This window comes from Thermobia domestica, chromosome 18 (assembly GCF_964235325.1).
Source record: "Thermobia domestica chromosome 18, izTheDome1.hap1.1, whole genome shotgun sequence".
In the NCBI taxonomy this organism is placed as follows: Eukaryota; Metazoa; Arthropoda; class Insecta; order Zygentoma; family Lepismatidae; genus Thermobia; species Thermobia domestica.
This window is the reverse complement of record NC_137471.1, coordinates 19,006,626-19,024,455: the sequence shown is the minus strand read 5'-3', so window position 1 is coordinate 19,024,455 and position 17,830 is coordinate 19,006,626. Positions and strand designations below refer to the sequence as shown.

The 17,830-nt window shown below is 37.8% G+C and overlaps 1 protein-coding gene across 4 annotated transcripts in view; it reads left to right on the top strand.

Moving 5' to 3' along the window:
* The window catches only part of LOC145675713 (nuclear hormone receptor E75-like), a 228,627-nt gene that overhangs the window by 144,153 nt on the left and 66,644 nt on the right, over positions 1–17,830 (top strand). Inside the window, exon 1 of one of the 4 annotated variants that reach the window (XM_081746333.1) lies at positions 5,175–5,199. The exons of 2 other annotated variants lie outside the window; for them this stretch is intronic. In XM_081746333.1, the coding sequence (XP_081602459.1) occupies positions 5,190–5,199 (10 nt within the window). In that variant the 5' untranslated portion in view covers positions 5,175–5,189. Of the gene's footprint in view, positions 1–5,174; positions 5,200–5,240; positions 5,372–17,830 lie in introns of those variants that run through there. One more of the 4 variants, XM_081746332.1, reaches the window with a different exon arrangement.

Here is a 17,830-nt window from a genome sequence, read left to right as displayed (position 1 = left end):
ACAAGTTATTTGTTAGTTTATATGAGTTTAGCATCGAAGCTGTATGAGGATGGGATCTGAACAAGCATAATACGTTCAAATTTCAATGCCTACCGTCGGGAACCGAACCTGGAACCTCGTGCACAAAGGCTGCGGGCGGCTATTAGAGCAACTGTAAGAGCACTTCACATTTTGTGTCAACACAAAAAATTCTATTTCGTTCTCTGGAAATCGAAGCTGGGAATACAGTTAAAAAATTACAGCTCCATAGTAGTTACACAATAGTCCTCCTGCATTTTCAAGTCTAGTGGAGGAGTGAACAAATTTTTGTATTTTTCTCCCTTCGATATGTTGTAAGAGTGAAACGCTCATGTACGATAACGAATGTGTCATATTCTATTATCCTAGCCCAATGCATACTTAACGAGAGCATTTCCAAGATACTTTCTTAAAATCCCATTCCATCGCCTTTCGTTTGCAATTATCATTATGTAATTTAGTGTAAATGTACAAATTAATTTACACCAGGGGCGCGATCGGAGCGATGCCCCCCTAGAAGAGGAAACTTTCTTATTTTATATATAAATAAAACCCCTTCCAGAGCTTGGAACTCTTAAAAGTAGCTCTAAGTAGCAGTATTACAACCCACCGCCCCCCCAAAAGTCCATCCTGGATCCGCCCCTGATTTACACTGAATTAGATTAAAGCTAAAATTCTGCCATTTGTCTTTGAGCTAGGTCATGTATGATCAGCTCATTGTTTCTTGGAAACACAAGCAGAATTGTTTTCCTTTTTAATTGTATAGGCCCAAATTGTCTTACAGAGCTGAATGAACAATCAAGAAATGAAGCTTCCATTGGACATATGGAAAACGAACCATTGACGTGTGGTAAGAAACCAACTTGCTGTTTACCAAATTAGGAAGAGTCATTTTTTAAAAATCGCATACTTAAAAACACTGTTTTAAAAATGACTTGTTAGATTTGCACAAATTTTAGGTTCGACTCCTGACTCACACATTGTCAGTTACGTAACCCGTAATCATAGGGCAAGCAACCAAGCAAATGCATATCCTTAACATGCAGCCCTCTTACTTTTGATGGCTAGCGCGCGCGCTGTTGGTGCACAGAGTCTCGTGTTCGATTCCAATAGAAGGGCCTTGAGATTTTTGATGCATTACGATTGTTCGGATTCTACATTAAACTGTAGAGACACGTTTCATATAGTCTCGTGGCCAAGCCTGTATCCAGCCCAAAAATGTAGAGGGGGGGGATTCAACCACATTATAGTTCATCCTCATATTATAGTTAATTTGCAAGCCAAGTGAAAATTTTAGGGGGGCCCGCCCCCTAAACACCCCTGGATATGCACCTGCTCGTGGCTGAATATAACAAACACTACGAATTTGCCTTTCTTCTGATATGTTTCAGGAAGTTCATTGTTCGAATCCTGGTTATGTTTATTATTAATACGTTCATTATTTGTATCAGACGATTAGCTGTTTACTTTTTTAAAAATAATAATTGCCACTGTTAAGCAACTAAAAATATATGGGATGTGAAGCTGTTGTTTCACGCGGGATTAGATCTATCTACATGTATTTCATCTGAGAGTCCAATCGGTGCTTCCCACAACGAAGACCAAATACTCTTCATTATATACAAAAAATTTTAGACACATGCCATATGGTAAGCAACTGCTTCTAATTTTTCATTAATTGCATTGCCAACAGAGGTATGCTGTACAATAATGAACTTACTTTTTATTTAGATAAACTTGTTTTGAAGACTGTAGGATTATAATGAAAGCTGAGAACACAAACTTTTAGCGCACAATTAATTAACATGTATTATAGCTTTTCTTTTCTTTTCTTTCTTTTTTCTAACACAGAAGAGAAAGTGGTTATAATCGAGCATCGAAACATTTGGATGTAACGACTTGCCGTTAGCAACACTGCAGCGATCCGAACGAAGATTTTGCGAAACATAACCGAGTGTGGAGGTTGTAGTTTCGCGATCGCTCGTTAGAGGGTGCTGTCTGTGCACCGTGTCCTAGTTCATCGTCAAGGTGAATGTCCTTCATGTAGGTCCATTGCTCTTACGGAAGTCCTCCATGGACCTCTGACGCATTCAGTACGTCATTTCCCGTGCGATCTGTTACAAAATAATTTTCATTACTCATTCTTCGATATGCAATCACAATGTCCTGAGATAGGCTGTTTTTTCTGTATCAATAACAACGTTTTACCAAATACAGTGTGATACATTGTTCCCAAACTTTCTTACGTGGTGACCTATTATAAGCCCTGGAATATCCACGTTCTCCCACGGTGATCTAATACTAGACATACTTTTGGAGAAAGTGATCCTTGGTTTTCAAAAGGGCACCAATTGAAGTATTATTTCCAAATCTCATTTACGGTATAATCTGCCAATAAACCCGCACCCCTTCCTTCCTTTCCCAGTCTCTAAGGGATGTCCTTACGTATTCGGAACAATGTATGTCGCAAAAAATAAAATTTCAGTATATTTAATCTAGCAAGTTATTTCTAAATGTTTCCGAAGTGATAACATTGTAGCGTCCTGAGCCCATGTTTAAAGATAGTTCTCCGAATTCATCTGGTAGGATTATTGAGGAAAATGTTATCCAGGACGGCCTGTCGTGGGATTCGAACACGGAACCTTCTGAAGGCAAATTAGGAATACTAACTTACGCCCTGAGATTAATGTTAAAATAGTTAGAAGTTTAGCTTTCCTAAGCGTCTGTAGCATAAAATAATGCGATGTGCTTCAAACATGTGACATCTTCAGTGCTAAAGAGAATCAAGTCCATTTTCGGTCATTTCGTACATATTTCTTCTTTAAGATCTCTGTTTGAAGCTCCCATCAAAGATTAAAAGATTCATGTCCAGATATTGTAAATAACTGTTCTACTCTAAAGAATGGTGTTAATTTTTCCATATACTTGATTTCCTTGTACTTTCAACGCCCCGTATGTATTATATATGTATGACTTATGTATGACTTAGATATATTATAAGAATTTTCTTTTACGATATCATGCTACGACTTCGGTGCGAGAAACCCGGATTCTACAGTATTCTCTGTGGGAGCTCACGTGGTTCGGGTCTTGCGGTATGCTTTTATAACCTCGGTGCTCAAATTCAAGCCAACCATTTTACCATGGAGTTCAATGGCGAATCTAGCCCTGGGGACGTAGCTTCCCCAGTTTTTTGAGTGTCACACTGGGTTCTGTCTGCGCCCCCCCCCCCCGCTCCTCAGTTTTTATCTTCTAAATCCGCACTGATGGAGCTATTTCATTTATGCACTCAAATATTACTGTTTCATACTAACTTTACTGTTGTAAATACATATAATTAACGAGAAATTGTTTTACTCAATTTGTTAAGTATCATTTCAGTGGAAGGTGTGAATAAATTAATGTTTTGTTACGTAACTTTTGAGTCAACAACAGGACTTGATTCGACAATTTTTTCTTCTTACATAATATCGGTGACGCGTTTACTTACCTGATTGCTATGCAACCAGAAATTCTTGGGCGGTTGACGGGTTGCATACATCAGCGGCGTTTTTCCATTTTTAAGACGATCCTGTCATAAATACAAAACTCACTCACACTTGTCTTTTGTTGTTTATTGAAGTATGTAACTTGAATAAGAAAGAAAAGAGAAAAGACGTGAGTAAGACCGCAGAGTATTTTCTACTGCTGTAGGAATTTTGGTACTTGTACTTAATTTTATTTCAGCGTTTCCATGATTATGCACCAAGGCTGAGGGGAGACCGTTTTTGATGAAATGAATAACTGAGTTCTCCGATAAACCTATGCACATGGTGATTGCTTATCACAAAACTCATTTGACGGAACTAGGATCGAATCAGGGGCTGCATTTATCGAAAATGAGCAATCTACCACTACGGCATATAATTGTAGTGTATAAAAAGAAAAATGAAATTATATCCTTTAGGCTAAGGGAGACGGTGATTAAAGTAAGTGAATGATGATGAAAAAATTGGTAAAATGAAAAAGTGGGAGGAAACGGGAATACCCCAAGAAACTCCCGGACACGATGTTGTCCATCACAAACTTACTTGACCTGGTATCGAATCAGGTACTCCATGCTCAAGAGGTAAGCACTCTTACCGCTGAACTACTGTGTATCCCCTTGGTGTATAAAGAGTTCTTCTATGTTCCCATGCATCATATGGTGGTTAGTGCTCATATCTTTACTAACTTGGTTCCAGGTTCGATTCGCGGTTGGAGTATATCAAATGACTGATTTTGATATAGTATTGTGGAAATTTGCATGAATAAATAGATATTTATCATCGTATAATTGTGTGCCTTGGTGTATATATATTTGCTTCCTTCGCTTCGTCAATCTTTCCAAAACAGAATGAGTTCAAATGTGAATGAATGATAAATGTACTGAGTACTTAATGAAACTTTTTCCTTAAAGTCACCAGGAAGAAGATTTATACATAACCAAGTAATTTGTCAAATATTACGAAACGCTTTCTTTAGAATAAGAGCTAGGAAGTAATGTTTGAAACGAAATGAGATAACATTTATTTTTTTTTTTCTTGAGTGGGGATGGCATGTTATGTTGTGTACAAATGGGGATATTGTGAATCAGATAAACAGCCAACGATTGAATAGGAAGCCCCAGAAGTGTGTCGATAACCTGGCCAACGAGGAGGTTGCTTTTTTTTTCGTTATCGGTCGCTTACACCAAGTCCTGGTGAACTATGGACTACTCATCTGATAATTCCTCGTCTCCTGGCAACGGACAACAAAACACCCTTGCCCCCTGTCGTGTATGCTGAGTGAGTGGGTGTCTATGGAGTTCATTGGGGTTCGTCGTCGTCGCGCACGAGATCGAGAGAAGGAGAATCAACAGAATCTCGTGATGACGTCACATGCGCAGTCCGTCGAGTGCTAAGCATGAAAATGTTGATATAGCTGCGCATCGGTGTTTTTTTTTTAAAAGTTAGTTACTTTTTTCTTGTTTTTTTTTTCGGGAGTACCTCACTGCTTGGTTGGGGCCACTATTAATAGCATTGATCTCGTTCGTAGCGGTCGTTCACCCCGGGAACGTCGTCCAAGATACATGTGCCACCTAGATGCAACAATGTGAGTTTGAATTGTGATTATCAGACACGTGCTTTTTCCTTGTGCATTGACTGCACCTGATGGACCGAAGTAAGTGAGTGCAATCAGTGGGGTTTTAAAAAAATATTTTTTAACAAAAAGAGAAAAAAAAATAAGGACTTTAGTTTGTTGAAACATTTTTTTTTTGGTTTAAAAGCAAACTGGATTGGACATAGTCCTGTTTCAAATCAAATGGGCCAAGAGGGTCAACTCTTTCTGCCAGGTAAACAACCCGAAACAGTTTTGTGTGTGTTTGTGGGCTTTTTTACGTTGTTTAAGTATTTAGTGCAAATAAAAATAGAACTTAAGTGTTGAGTTTATGTTCTTTTTGCAAAGACTCAATGAGCAAACAGGCACAAATTAGCCGTCTATGCACCACTTAATGTGTATATATATTTGTTAACAAGGAACTTTTACCGGGTGCTAATAGAAACTTGCAAATGCATTAAGATAAATTAATTTCTAAAGCCGGGCTATGATTTGACAAGAAAATTTATACCTGCACCTCGGCATAGCTTTTCTCATTTTTTTTAAAATGATAATTGTAGTCCAATATGGCAGTCAGACATCTAATATATTATTTATCTTATATTAATCATAACACAAAATCAAGTCATAATGCAGAATGCTATAGTAAATAAACACAAGAGCTTACCTGAACTGCTTGCTTTTACACTTCTTTTGTTACATTACGTGGGCTTATTCAAGTTGTTAGGATTTTTTTTTTTTTTAAGTAAGTATCTGGCGTTATTAATAGCATGTCAGTGGCCTCACGTGATGTGACTTCGTTTTCAATGTTTTTCGGCACCTGTTTCTGTCCTGTAAAAATAATACCCAGAAGCTGCATATTTGAATTTTAAGGTTTATATTCAATAATCATATCTGACATTATTAATTTTCGGGGGGAAGGGGGTAAAAATAGTCTTGGGGCCGTGATGGATCAGTGATAGAGTGCTAACCTCTCTTGCGATCCCAGCTTCCGCGCCAAGCGAGCTTTTTAGTGGACAAAAAACTAGGTCCGTTTTCTTATAGTTCTTCAATTTCGTCCCAAATTCTTCAATCATCCGTTTCGTTTAGTCTCAGAGCGTAATCGTGGGGCGTTAAACTGAATAGAAAAAAAAAATTATTCCTGAATCTGGGTACGTAGTGGAGTACCCTTGTACGTATTTAGCATTTGATTGAGGGGAAAAAAAGTTTTAATAACTTCAACCCTTCTGGTGAAGTTGTTTCCATCTTGTATGATTCTTTGATATGAAGTACCGGTACCTTGTAAACTACCAGAACTATACAGAAGAAAATCCATTTATGAAGAATTGTGTTGTAGCTGAATGTATAATTACAATAGTAGAAATGAGTAGATATACTTATGCGAAAAGTCGAAGACAAGCGCAACCGCTTAAACGCGGAGGTGCCCTCATACATTGACTAGAAAAACAAGACGTCAAACAAACTATTTTATTTTATTTACAAATCAGAGCGCATTTTAGATATGTATTGCCAGGGCTTAAAAACAATTGATTTTTAACAGAGTTGTTATTATGATTCATTACTTGAAGCATAACATATTTCTAGCTGATGAGTCTTCAGTCCATGGTAATATATGTATTTGGGCGTATATGGGATCCGGATTAGGTGTTCGTAATAATAAATTGTATAGTGCTTCGTGTTACAAAGAAATATGGGCAAAATAGTAATATGATGTAATATCTTTTTGTTGAAAACTACAATGTATGACTACAAACGCGTTGTCATTATCTCATTGTAAAATTACACTTGAACCTAATTGTGGTAGACATTAAAATGAAATTGTAAAATGTTGTTCATTGTACCGTCAACCGTTTTCGTCATGTTTCTCCGGATTATAAATTATTACTATTAAAATGTCAGTAAGTAAATTTTACAGTGTGTTGGGTATTGTGAATATAATTCTGGTTCATTTGTACGAAAAATTACTCTTTTTTTTTATTTCCCGCGAACCCCAGTCAACAAGAATAACAACAACGTTGAAAAAAAAAAAGTGAGTAGGCTAGGGCACATATTTGAAGGTATCATGCCAGTATTCCCTTGGCAAAATTCAGGAAGAATCCTAGAAAAATACCGGGAACCGCATTCGAACCTAAGTCCTCTCGGTTACAAAACCAAAAATGAGAAGTTAACCTCTATCTTTCGCTAGTTAGCTCTTAAAATGTGTAATCGTAATACTTAAGTATGAGTTCATTTAGGAGTAATCTCTTGCAAAATCATCAAATTAAATTGAAGGGAGATTTTTCTAACGTATTATTTCAATTTGTATATTTATCTCTTTGTGTTGTGTCCCTACTAACCCCTTCCACTTTGGTCCACTTCCATTTGTGATAGATGTTTTCTCCTGAACAAAATGTAATTTGTGTTTATGTGTATGTGTGTGTGTAAAAGCAACTCTCTACGTGAGCGGGGAGCAAAGAGGGGGCAACGAAGGCCTTTTACGCAACCGCGCTGTGCGGGCAGTCGCCGTTCAAGGCTCAACGCTCGATCCCGTAGCTGTGCTGCGAACGAACTCGGGTTCAACAACCTTTAATGCGGTCAAGTCCCTAGTTCGAGTCTTTCGCCTTCGTGGCCTACCTACCTGCTCCAGCGTTGGCCTCCAGCGGCGAGCATCGCATTCCATTCACAGTAAGAGCGCGAATTATTTTTCACTTTTCCTCTCTTCACTCTTGCATTTTACATTAATAATGGTTGTGTAAGTGCATGTAGACGCATAACAAATAAATGCAACTATTGAGCATTTTGTTTGTACTGTTAAAGGTAGAATTCTTTGTCAGGTACTAAAAACAGTTTACCATTCTCTGTACTGATCGTAGAGTACTTTGTCAGGTGTTAGAATCAAACTTCCATTTTCTGTACTTATCTCAGAATATTTTGTCAGGTGTTAGAATCAAACTTTCATTTTCTGTACTTATCTCAGAATACTTTGTCAAGTGTTAGAATCAAACTTTCATTTTCTGTACTTATCTGATAATACTTTGTCAGGTGTTAGAATCGAACTTCCATTTTCTGTACTTATCTCAGAATACTTTGTCAGGTGTTAGAATCAAACTTTCATTTTCTATACTTATCTCAGAACACTTTGTCAGGTGTTAGAATCAAACTTCCATTTTCTGTACTTATCTCAGAATACTTTGTCATTTTCTATACTTAGAATACTTTGTTAGGAATTATAATCAAACTTTCATTTTCTGCAATAATAGTTTGGAAAACATAGAGATTCCGTAATTTGCATACACTGAACAGATAAGTTCTACTTTTTTTAAAAAAAGAAATGTTATATTAAATGATCTACAATAAACATTAAGTTTCAATTTGATGGTTTGCAATGTGTAACAGTGACGTAATAATTAAGAATTTTTTTTAAATGAAATGTTCTTAATCGTCAGAAAATTATTGCATTGCGTGATGATTCAATATGTTATACAATGGATGAAATTATTTTTGATTTCCAGTCCTCAGGGATTTTTGTTTTTTAATTGAAAAAAAAAACTAAGTAAAGGATAGTTATATGTAATTATGTTGTTTGCATACGTCTGTTTCTCTCTACACTGGCAATCAAATGACCACCTTTTAATGGCGACGGAATTGGCTTGATGCAAGTCAAATACGTCATCCAATTCATGATTTCGAACTTTTGTAATATTGTGCTGTATAATATTACCGTAATTTCAATACATTTATAGCCTAATAGTATAATAAGATCTGATTGGTGTGGAGTTCTATCCCCGGTAAAGTAATTTTGGATTCTACGTTAAGTCCACGTCCTATATACATGAATTCTTCGTCATTAGAATTTTGAATTTTTCTGCTTTACATTCTTACGCAACAACTGTGGAAGATACTATTAAGCCGTTACCAACCACACTATTTTGCCTTCGAGACAATCAGATCACAGAACCAATTCATCGACCCTAGCGTTTCATAATCGAAGCTAACGAAATTGTTATCAGCAGCAAAGACTTTTGCAAAATTAATAACACCACAATTCTAACAATACCCAATGACTTTTACTTGTAACAAAACTATAATGTCCTGCGCAGTAGCGTACCCAGGAATTTATTTCGGGGGGGGGGTCCAAACTAAATATGAAGCTATTTTATATTAAAATTGCTAAAATTGCCCCTAAAATTAGGCTAAATTTTTAAAAAGTCGAAATTTCGGGGGGGTCCGGACCCCCGTGTCCCCCCCCTTCCGTACGTCCCTGGTCCTGCGGGAAGTCTTAATTTTCTTCTCTCTCTTTGCTCTTTGTAACAATGAGAAACTATGAAAAGTGAAATAAAATATTTCAGTATTACGTACCACGCTTATGTCGTGTAGGCTAAAGGAGACGTTGACGGTGAGAAACGAACGAAATAGTGGAATGAAGAAAGTGGGAGAAATCTGAAGAACCCCGAGAAAACCCATGCACACGGTATTTGTCCACCACAAAGTTCACTTAGCGTGAGCAGAGTATCGAACCAGGGATTCCACGGACCCTAGGTGAATGCTCTACCACTGAGCCACATGAGAAACGTTGGTTTAATGTGATTTGTAGTTTTTTTTTCTTCAGTACTCCAATTGGGAAGTAAACACAATATCACACGATCAGACAATATACACTGATAGCCACTTTTAAAATAGGTAACATTGTGTTATAAAAGGCCAGCTTCTAATCAATCTACCTTACTTAAATGGAGCCACTCAGCCAGCGAAGCCTGTCTTTTTTTGGCTGAAAAGTGTATACTGAGATTAATTGATAAATTTCGTGATACAGCACAAAGGATCAATCTTAACATCTTTAACCGGGAATAATAATAATAATAATAATAATAATAATAATAATAATAATAATAATAATAATAATAATAATAATATAATGCTACACGCTGGTCTGGTTTCGATCCCAGCTCGCGCCGTGTGAACTTTGTAGTGGACAAACACCGTGCTCGCGGATTTTCTCGGGATTCTCCCGTTTCCTCCCACTCTTCATTCCACCATTTTATTCATTTCTCATAATCACCGTCTCTTTTAGCCTCACCGGCATAAACGTGGGACGTAAAACTTAAGATTTCATTTTACGCTGGTCTGGTGGCTAGCACACGTTTTATGCACATAGTCCCAGGTTCCAATCCCGGTAGGAGAACATTCAGATTTGAACTCATTACTCGGTGCTAAAAGAGACATTAAATTCCAATCCAGCTGATAACAATTGGTTCCTTTGGATTTCAACGTCCCTTTCAGCACCACGGATAGGTATGAGACTTGAAACCTTCAGGTTATTATGGAATCCGAGCAACATAAGCTCTCATCGGGAATCGAATCCAGGTCTCCTGCACCGAAGACGCGTAAACTAACCATTTAACGACAAGGGAAAGAAAGTTCATTAGAGCCTATAGTTAAAAGACACCATGACGACACTCGCCTGGTGGTGGAACTGAGGGAAAAGAAACTCGTAAAAATCCTTATCAGGAAGACCAAGCCACCAGATTAGAACCAAGGTCTACCCGATTGCGAAACAACAACACTATTGACTGACCTATACACGATCCATGTATACACGAACTGGTTCATTATGGCTTGATTACGTATAATTCCCAAACATGCACCTCCGATATAAGCCACTCACATTTTTTTTTTTTTTTTTTAATAAAACTGATTTCTTTGGGGAATTTGTCAATAGATGCGATCATTTTAAGGCCTAATAGAAATTAATTAATAAAAAGAAGTAGGTCCTTCTAAGCGTACAATGCCCTCTCTTGTAATAAACTTTTTTTACTTCTTAAATATAAAACCTGTTTTATAAAAAGGGTAGAAATTGCAACAAAAGTGAAACTCGCATGTTCAGATGCCTTGACTTTTCATTTTATATATGTATATATAAATAAAAAAGAAAAGCAAAAACGAGGCGCTTGTAGTGTGTTTGTGTGTGTGTGTGTGTGATGCAACGCAACTGTTTTTTCCAAAGGCATGGGCTACTTAACTTCTCTGCTCCACGCAATAAGGCGCTGAAGGTTTGTGTGTCCTCAATTCTGCATCGGTCGTTGACCGGCGTGTTTCCTTTCACTGCCACCGGAGGCCTCCACTTGATGTTGTGGATTGGATGGGGCGGGATTCAAATCAAACAGAAGAGGAGGAGGGGAAGGGGGGGATTAGCTGAACGTTTATCAGTCACACGTTTGGTTATCAAACATATGTAATACTACTTTGTGCTGAAACATCGTTAATTTTAAGGATATATATAGTCTATACAGAAAACAGAGAAAGTAACAGAAACACTCTTTAAAATGTGTTATATATTACATTTCTAGGCACACCAGGGGTTTCCAACCTTTTTAGATTTGATGGCTACTTTGATCATATTTTAGAACAGTCAATTTTAAGGATCTTATAGACAAGGGATGGTCAAGCTTTTAAAATTTGGGGGCTACTTTGATCATATTTTGGAACAAGCAATTTGAAGGAACTTATAGATCAGTGATGGCCAACCTTTTTAAGTTTGAGGGCTACCTTTAATCATATTTTGGAACAGTCAATTTGGCATATGCTATAGACTAGGGGTGGCCAACTTTTTTTAGTTTTGAGAGCTACTTTTCATTTCAAAAACCACTGACCGTCTACTTACTTCTTCATTAGCCCACCAGAGGGAATCGTAAACAATAACAGTAATCGATACAGTGCGGACTTCTAGTAGTCCGCGGTCACGCGTTGGTCACCCTTGCCATAGGTGATAGAAATAATACTAAAATTACACAGCTTAAATAAACTTAGTACGGATAAGATGGCTAAATTTTCTGCTGAAAACGGAAGAAAATAAGATAAAGCACATACGTCCTAGCAGTGGCGTACTCGGAGGTGGGTTCTAGGTTTTAACTTCCTTTAACAAGTTACAACGAAGAAATAAGTATTTACCTACCATATTAAGATGTGTATACTTACTTTAGGGGCTGCGATGGCTTAGTGATAGAGCGTTTACCTATGATACATAAGGTCCCCGGTTCAATCCTAGCTCGCGCAAAGTGGGCTTTATGGTGGACAAGGGTTTCCTCGGGGTTGGCCCGTTTCCTCCCACTTTCTTCCTTACACCATTTCATTCATTCTCATTATCACCGTTTCCTTACCCTACTGGCATAACCGTAGGGCGTAAAATTACAAGATTCCATTTCATGTTTACTTACTTTTGAAAGTACTATAGTAGAAACAAAATATGTTTGGCGTAATTAAATTTCCCCAATGTTTTAACATTTAGCAAATTCTATATTCGTATATATAATTAAAGTACGAAGGATTAAACGCTCTTGTTTGAAGAACAAAACCGCACGTTTCACGTAATAATGCATATTCAGTAGTAGACGAAAAGTAAGTGTTTTTGCGCCGGCGCACTGTTTACTTGTCACTTGCAGATGTTACGAGAATAAACGCTACATCCATCTAGCGGCAGAAACTGGAACTAGGTGCTCTTCGCTCTGACGTGCTGGTGAAATCATTGATTGTTATAAAAGAAAGCTTTATCGTTTTATACCTTTCTCATTGAACAAATTTTACTTTCAGAATTAGATCATAGATGGCAGGGTGCGGTAGCGAGTGCTGCGATTTGCTTGAATTATTTTGTTTGAAAACACAATATTGTGTTAATAATGTATTACTAGTTTAATGTAACTAGAAACTCATTTCACAATAATTCTTGAATTTTAATTGGTTAGTTTTTTTTATTTAGGTAAATTGTTCGACTTTTTCTTTTCTTTTTTTTTTTTGCGGCCAACTTAATGGAAGCATTGTGTCCTGACGCAGAAATTTAACGGTTTATTATTGTAAAAAAAAAAGAAAAAGAAAAGAAATGAAATCTGTAAGTTTTACGTCCCATGATTATGCCGGTTAGGCTAAAGGAGACGGTGATGATGAGAGATGAGTGAAATGGTGGAATGAAGAAAGTAGGAGGAAACGGGAGAACCCCGCCACGAGCACGGTGTTTGTCCACCACAAAGTCCATAGGGCGCGATCTAGGATCGAATCAGGGACCCCCAAGCACTGGAGGTGAACGCTCTACCACTGAGCCCCCCGAAAGATTGAGAAATATGAAAACTTAAATTTTTAGTTGAAGCGAGAAATGTCTCGCCTTCTTTTCAACTGGAGCCGAAACAAAAAGTGTATTTCTAAAGTTCGAGATGAGACGATATCTAAATTTGAAATTCGAGACAAGATTTTTTTTTTAAGTTAAAGAAGAAAATATGAGACGAGATATATATCTCGTCTTGTAAACAACACTTGAAAAAAAATATGCCGGAAGAGGCATCAAATCAGAACAAATTAAGGCTTAACTTTTTTTTTTTTTTTTAAAGAATGTATACTTTTCTTTATGTCCTGTTGTAAATGAACCTGACAGGAGACTCATATTCCTTTCTTTATGTCTTTCTGATCGATCTTCTTTAGCGGACACGAGAGATATGAACTTTTTTTTCTTTTATATTATTATTATTATTTCCTTTATTTAAAATCTGTAGTTCTGTTCGTGTGTCACGTTGAACGGAGGTGTGGTGTCACGTGTGATTCAAGGTTTCCCTCTTTAACGACACGTTGACAACGTACGGTGAATAGGAACAAAAGAACATAACACGAATAAAGAGGATAGGAGGTAAAAGGGAATCTGAAGTGGAACTTTATACCTTGTTGATAATCCTTTAACTATAATGCTCACTAATTTAATTGACACGTTTTCCCGTACTAGAGTAGAAGGAACGCGGGTGTGTTATTTCTGAGGTCAATGCTCTATGTATTAACTATGGTCGGACAAAACCGCTTTTTATAAAAACCGGAAACCGGTTTCTAAAAAATACCGAAACCCGAAAAACCGACATTTCAATTTTCTTCAAAATCGGTTCGGTTTTCACCGAAAGTGGTTTCGGTGAAACTTTTGGAAAACACATAAAACTATTTCTGTGGAAACGGATTCCGTTTTTCGGAGAACAACGAAACACTATTCTGGTCATAAATAGGACAAATTTTGGAAAAAAACGGGACCGGTTTTGAAGAAAACCGAACCGGTTTCGGAGAAAACCGATAACCGTTTTTTAATTTTCAAAAACTGGTTTCGGTTTTTCTAAAAACCGGTTTTTGTGTCCACCACTAGTATTAACTTAGGAAATGAGATGAAATATGTCAGTTTAACGTCCCACGTTTCTGCCATTTAGGTTAAAGAAGATGATGACTAAGGCAAGTGAATGATGACGGAATATTTGGTGGAATGGGAATCTGGAAGGAAACAGGAGTACCCTGAGAAAAAACCCCATGGACACGTTATCCACCACAAAATTACGTGGTCGGGGATCGAACCAGGGACCCTTCACACTACAGATAAGCGCTCTACCACTGAGCCACGGTATTCCCAACATCATGGAATACATTTGAGAGACACATATATGACTTACAGCGCATGGGGAGCACAGTGAGTTGTAGTGGAGCGCTCACTTTTAGTGTAAAAGGTCCGTGATTCGACCCTGGGCGTGTGAGTTTTTAGTGAACAACATCGTTTTCGTGAGTTTTATTCGAGGTGCTTTTGTTTCCTCCCACACTCTCATTCTACGACCCCTTCTATAATCACGTAATTTCATTAATCACTCATCTCCCCTTATCTTAACAAAGGCATAATATTACCGTGTTTATGCATAAATTTTGAAACTTCACACATAAAAATGCGACACTTGTGTTCTGAGCCGCATTACGTTTTGCATATTCAAAATAAACCGAAAACGTCAACCTCTCTACAAAAACAGACAAAATTTCACTTCCGCTGACGGCTCCATTAATGTTGGACATCAATTTTTTTAACGTAATTTTCGTGAAAGTTGAGGTCGGTGGTTTAGTGGCAGACCGCATACCTATAATGCGTGGGGTCCTGGTTCGATACCCGGTCTAGTATGTGTTGGACATTTCATTCGTAGGTTTTTTCGGGGTACTCCCGTTATTCTCCTACTTTCTCATTCCACCAATTCTTCCATCATCATTCAGTTGCTTTTAACCATCGTCTCCCTTAACTTAAGAGTCTTCATCCCGGCGAAATTAAAATACCGCTAATTTTACAGTAATTATGTGATGTCTTCAAATAGATAAAAGATAATTGAAATATGGAACAAGAGCGCCCTAGACAATATTATTTTGCGTAAGGTACCGTTATCACAAGTCACCTAGCGGCTTTCAGTTTTCAGCTGTTTAGAAACGCGAAAATAAATGCGGATTTTCAAAATGGCTCGAAATCGAAAGCAGATAAGTGAGTCGTGATAACGGTTTCTCATGTAAAATAATATTGTCTAGGGCGCTCTTGTTCCACATTTCGATTATCTTTTATCTATTTGAAGATATCACATAATTACTGTAAAATTTTGCGGTATTTTAATTTCGCCGGGATGAAGACTCTTAAGGTCTGGAGGGGCCACGAAAAGTTTAGGGGCCAGGCTCGCCTGGCCCCCCTTTGGTTGCGTCCTTAGTATTTCTAAGACTAGTTAGTGTTAAGAACGTTACGTTTCTAAATTTTGATTTAGTATTTTGTTGTACAGTTAATATAACGAAAAAAAAAGTAGGTGGGGGAGAAATCCACTTCGGTTTTCAAAGTATTACGGTTACAAATGTAATTACCATCTGTGGAAAAGTATGTAAAGTATTAAGACGTTTACACTGTGCTTAATGATTTGTCCTTGTATCTAGAAACAGCAAATAGATGGCGCGATATCCTTGGTAGCACCACGTAACGTGTATGGTGTTGGTTGTTGTGTTCAGTTGAATAGCTTTGGTCATGTGTCGGGGTTGGTGACATTTTGCGAAGCCCTGCTGGAGTGGATGGAACACGTGAGCACGTGAGTAAGTCTCCTGAGGGGGTTGTCTTGCTTTGCTCATTGTTTCGCTCGTCCATCAGTTTCACTCTCTTGTTCCGTAAACCGGTAACTCGAGTTTTAGTTCTCGTGTGTCGTTATCCTGGAACGTAGACAACATGCCTAACAGAGAAGCGATGCGGCTTGCAGGTATGCTCTTTTTTTTAAAGCATAATATACATTTCATAGGAAGTACAGTTAGTCTGATCTGTGTTGATTTTATAAGTTTTGGACACACAGTGGCCAACTTACAAGATATTTGACTAAATTAAGTAGGTGGCTTGCAAAATTGGTCAATTTTGAGATAAGCTTTTTCGTTCATATATGGTTATCGTACTTGCTTTCGACACGGAAGACACGGGTTTGATTTCCGGTGGAAACTCGTGTGCTTCGGTTCCTATAGTAATCAGGTTTACGTCTCACTTAGCCTTGCCTCTGAAAGGACGTAAAACTCTAATCCACCCAACTAATTTAACAGGTTTTACTGTGTAACTTTCCGCAGAAAATGACCATATGCTAATTAGCTGGTTAGATTGGAATTAAGCATCCATTTAATCACCAAGGCTATATAAAACGTGGATCTACAGTTTAAAATGGAATCCAAACCAGTGTAACGTGTCAAATTTCAAGGCTTCCCTTCTTTTAATCGAACCCAAGACCTCGTGCACTAAAGACGCGCCTATCAGTAGGTCAGCGAGGAGAGTGGCTGCTAATTTTGTTGCGGGCTTACAAGCTAGAAAAATATAATAAAATGTTATCAATTCTTTTGCGACCTGGCTAAGGCTGGCTAAGATATCTGGCTAAGTTGGCCACGTTTCTGTGAAACGAACGGCCTTTTGTGTATACAGTGAAAGTTGTTAAGTTTGGCTGGGTTTGGTAAGACAGAAAATGTTAAAAGTATAGACTGGAAAATTTTGTTCTATAAAACGTCAACATTCACCATCAAAAATGTCTATGATTGGCTTTAGACGCTACCAAATCGCAAGCAAAGCACGCTTCTATCGCATCCATGAAACTTCGGCCCAATTCGCACCCAAATTCACTCTTGAGAATGTTACTAAATTTTATGGTTTGGAAAGGAAAAGGTGACGAAAAAGTCACGAAATTTCATTTTGGAATTTTAGTAGACACCCTGTGGTACTTATTAAACCAAACCAGACCACTTGGGGTAACAATTCTCTGTGGGACTGAACCTCTCCAACGCCATCTGTTAGTTACCGGTTGAACTAAGTCTAGCCTTGCTACTAGCTTGTCATCAGCGCACTACGTCTCCTTATCTCTAAGAAGCGTATTAGAAGCTTTCTAGATCTAGTGGGGAATCGAACTCAGGACCACTCGGACGTGAGTCTTAATACTCTAGTCACAAGACCACGATATTCCTATTTGGTACTTATTACTATGTGAGATTAGGGTTAATTGAATAAAACTGTTTCTGCTTGGTAACGGTCTTCCTTATGATCTAGTAAGGGCCTGCGGTGTCTCAGTGATTCGGAACTCGCCTCTGGCGATTGGGGCCTTGGTTCGATTCCAGCTTCCGCCAAGTGCACTCTGTGGTAGATAAACATCATGTGGGTGTGTTCTTCCAATTTTGCGTCATTCCACTATTATTCCCCATTATCGTCTCCCTTAGCCTCGGAGTATATTAAAAAATAATATAGTAATACACAGTAGAAAGTTTTATTTTTTTTTTAAGAAAGTAATCTGCAATTAATCTGTGTTAATTCAAGTAAAAGAGATAATGCAACAGTAACGTCAGCTTTTTCACAGTTCTGATAAAGCGATCTTCGTTGCCTTGGTCTGCCATCTAGTGAGAGAAA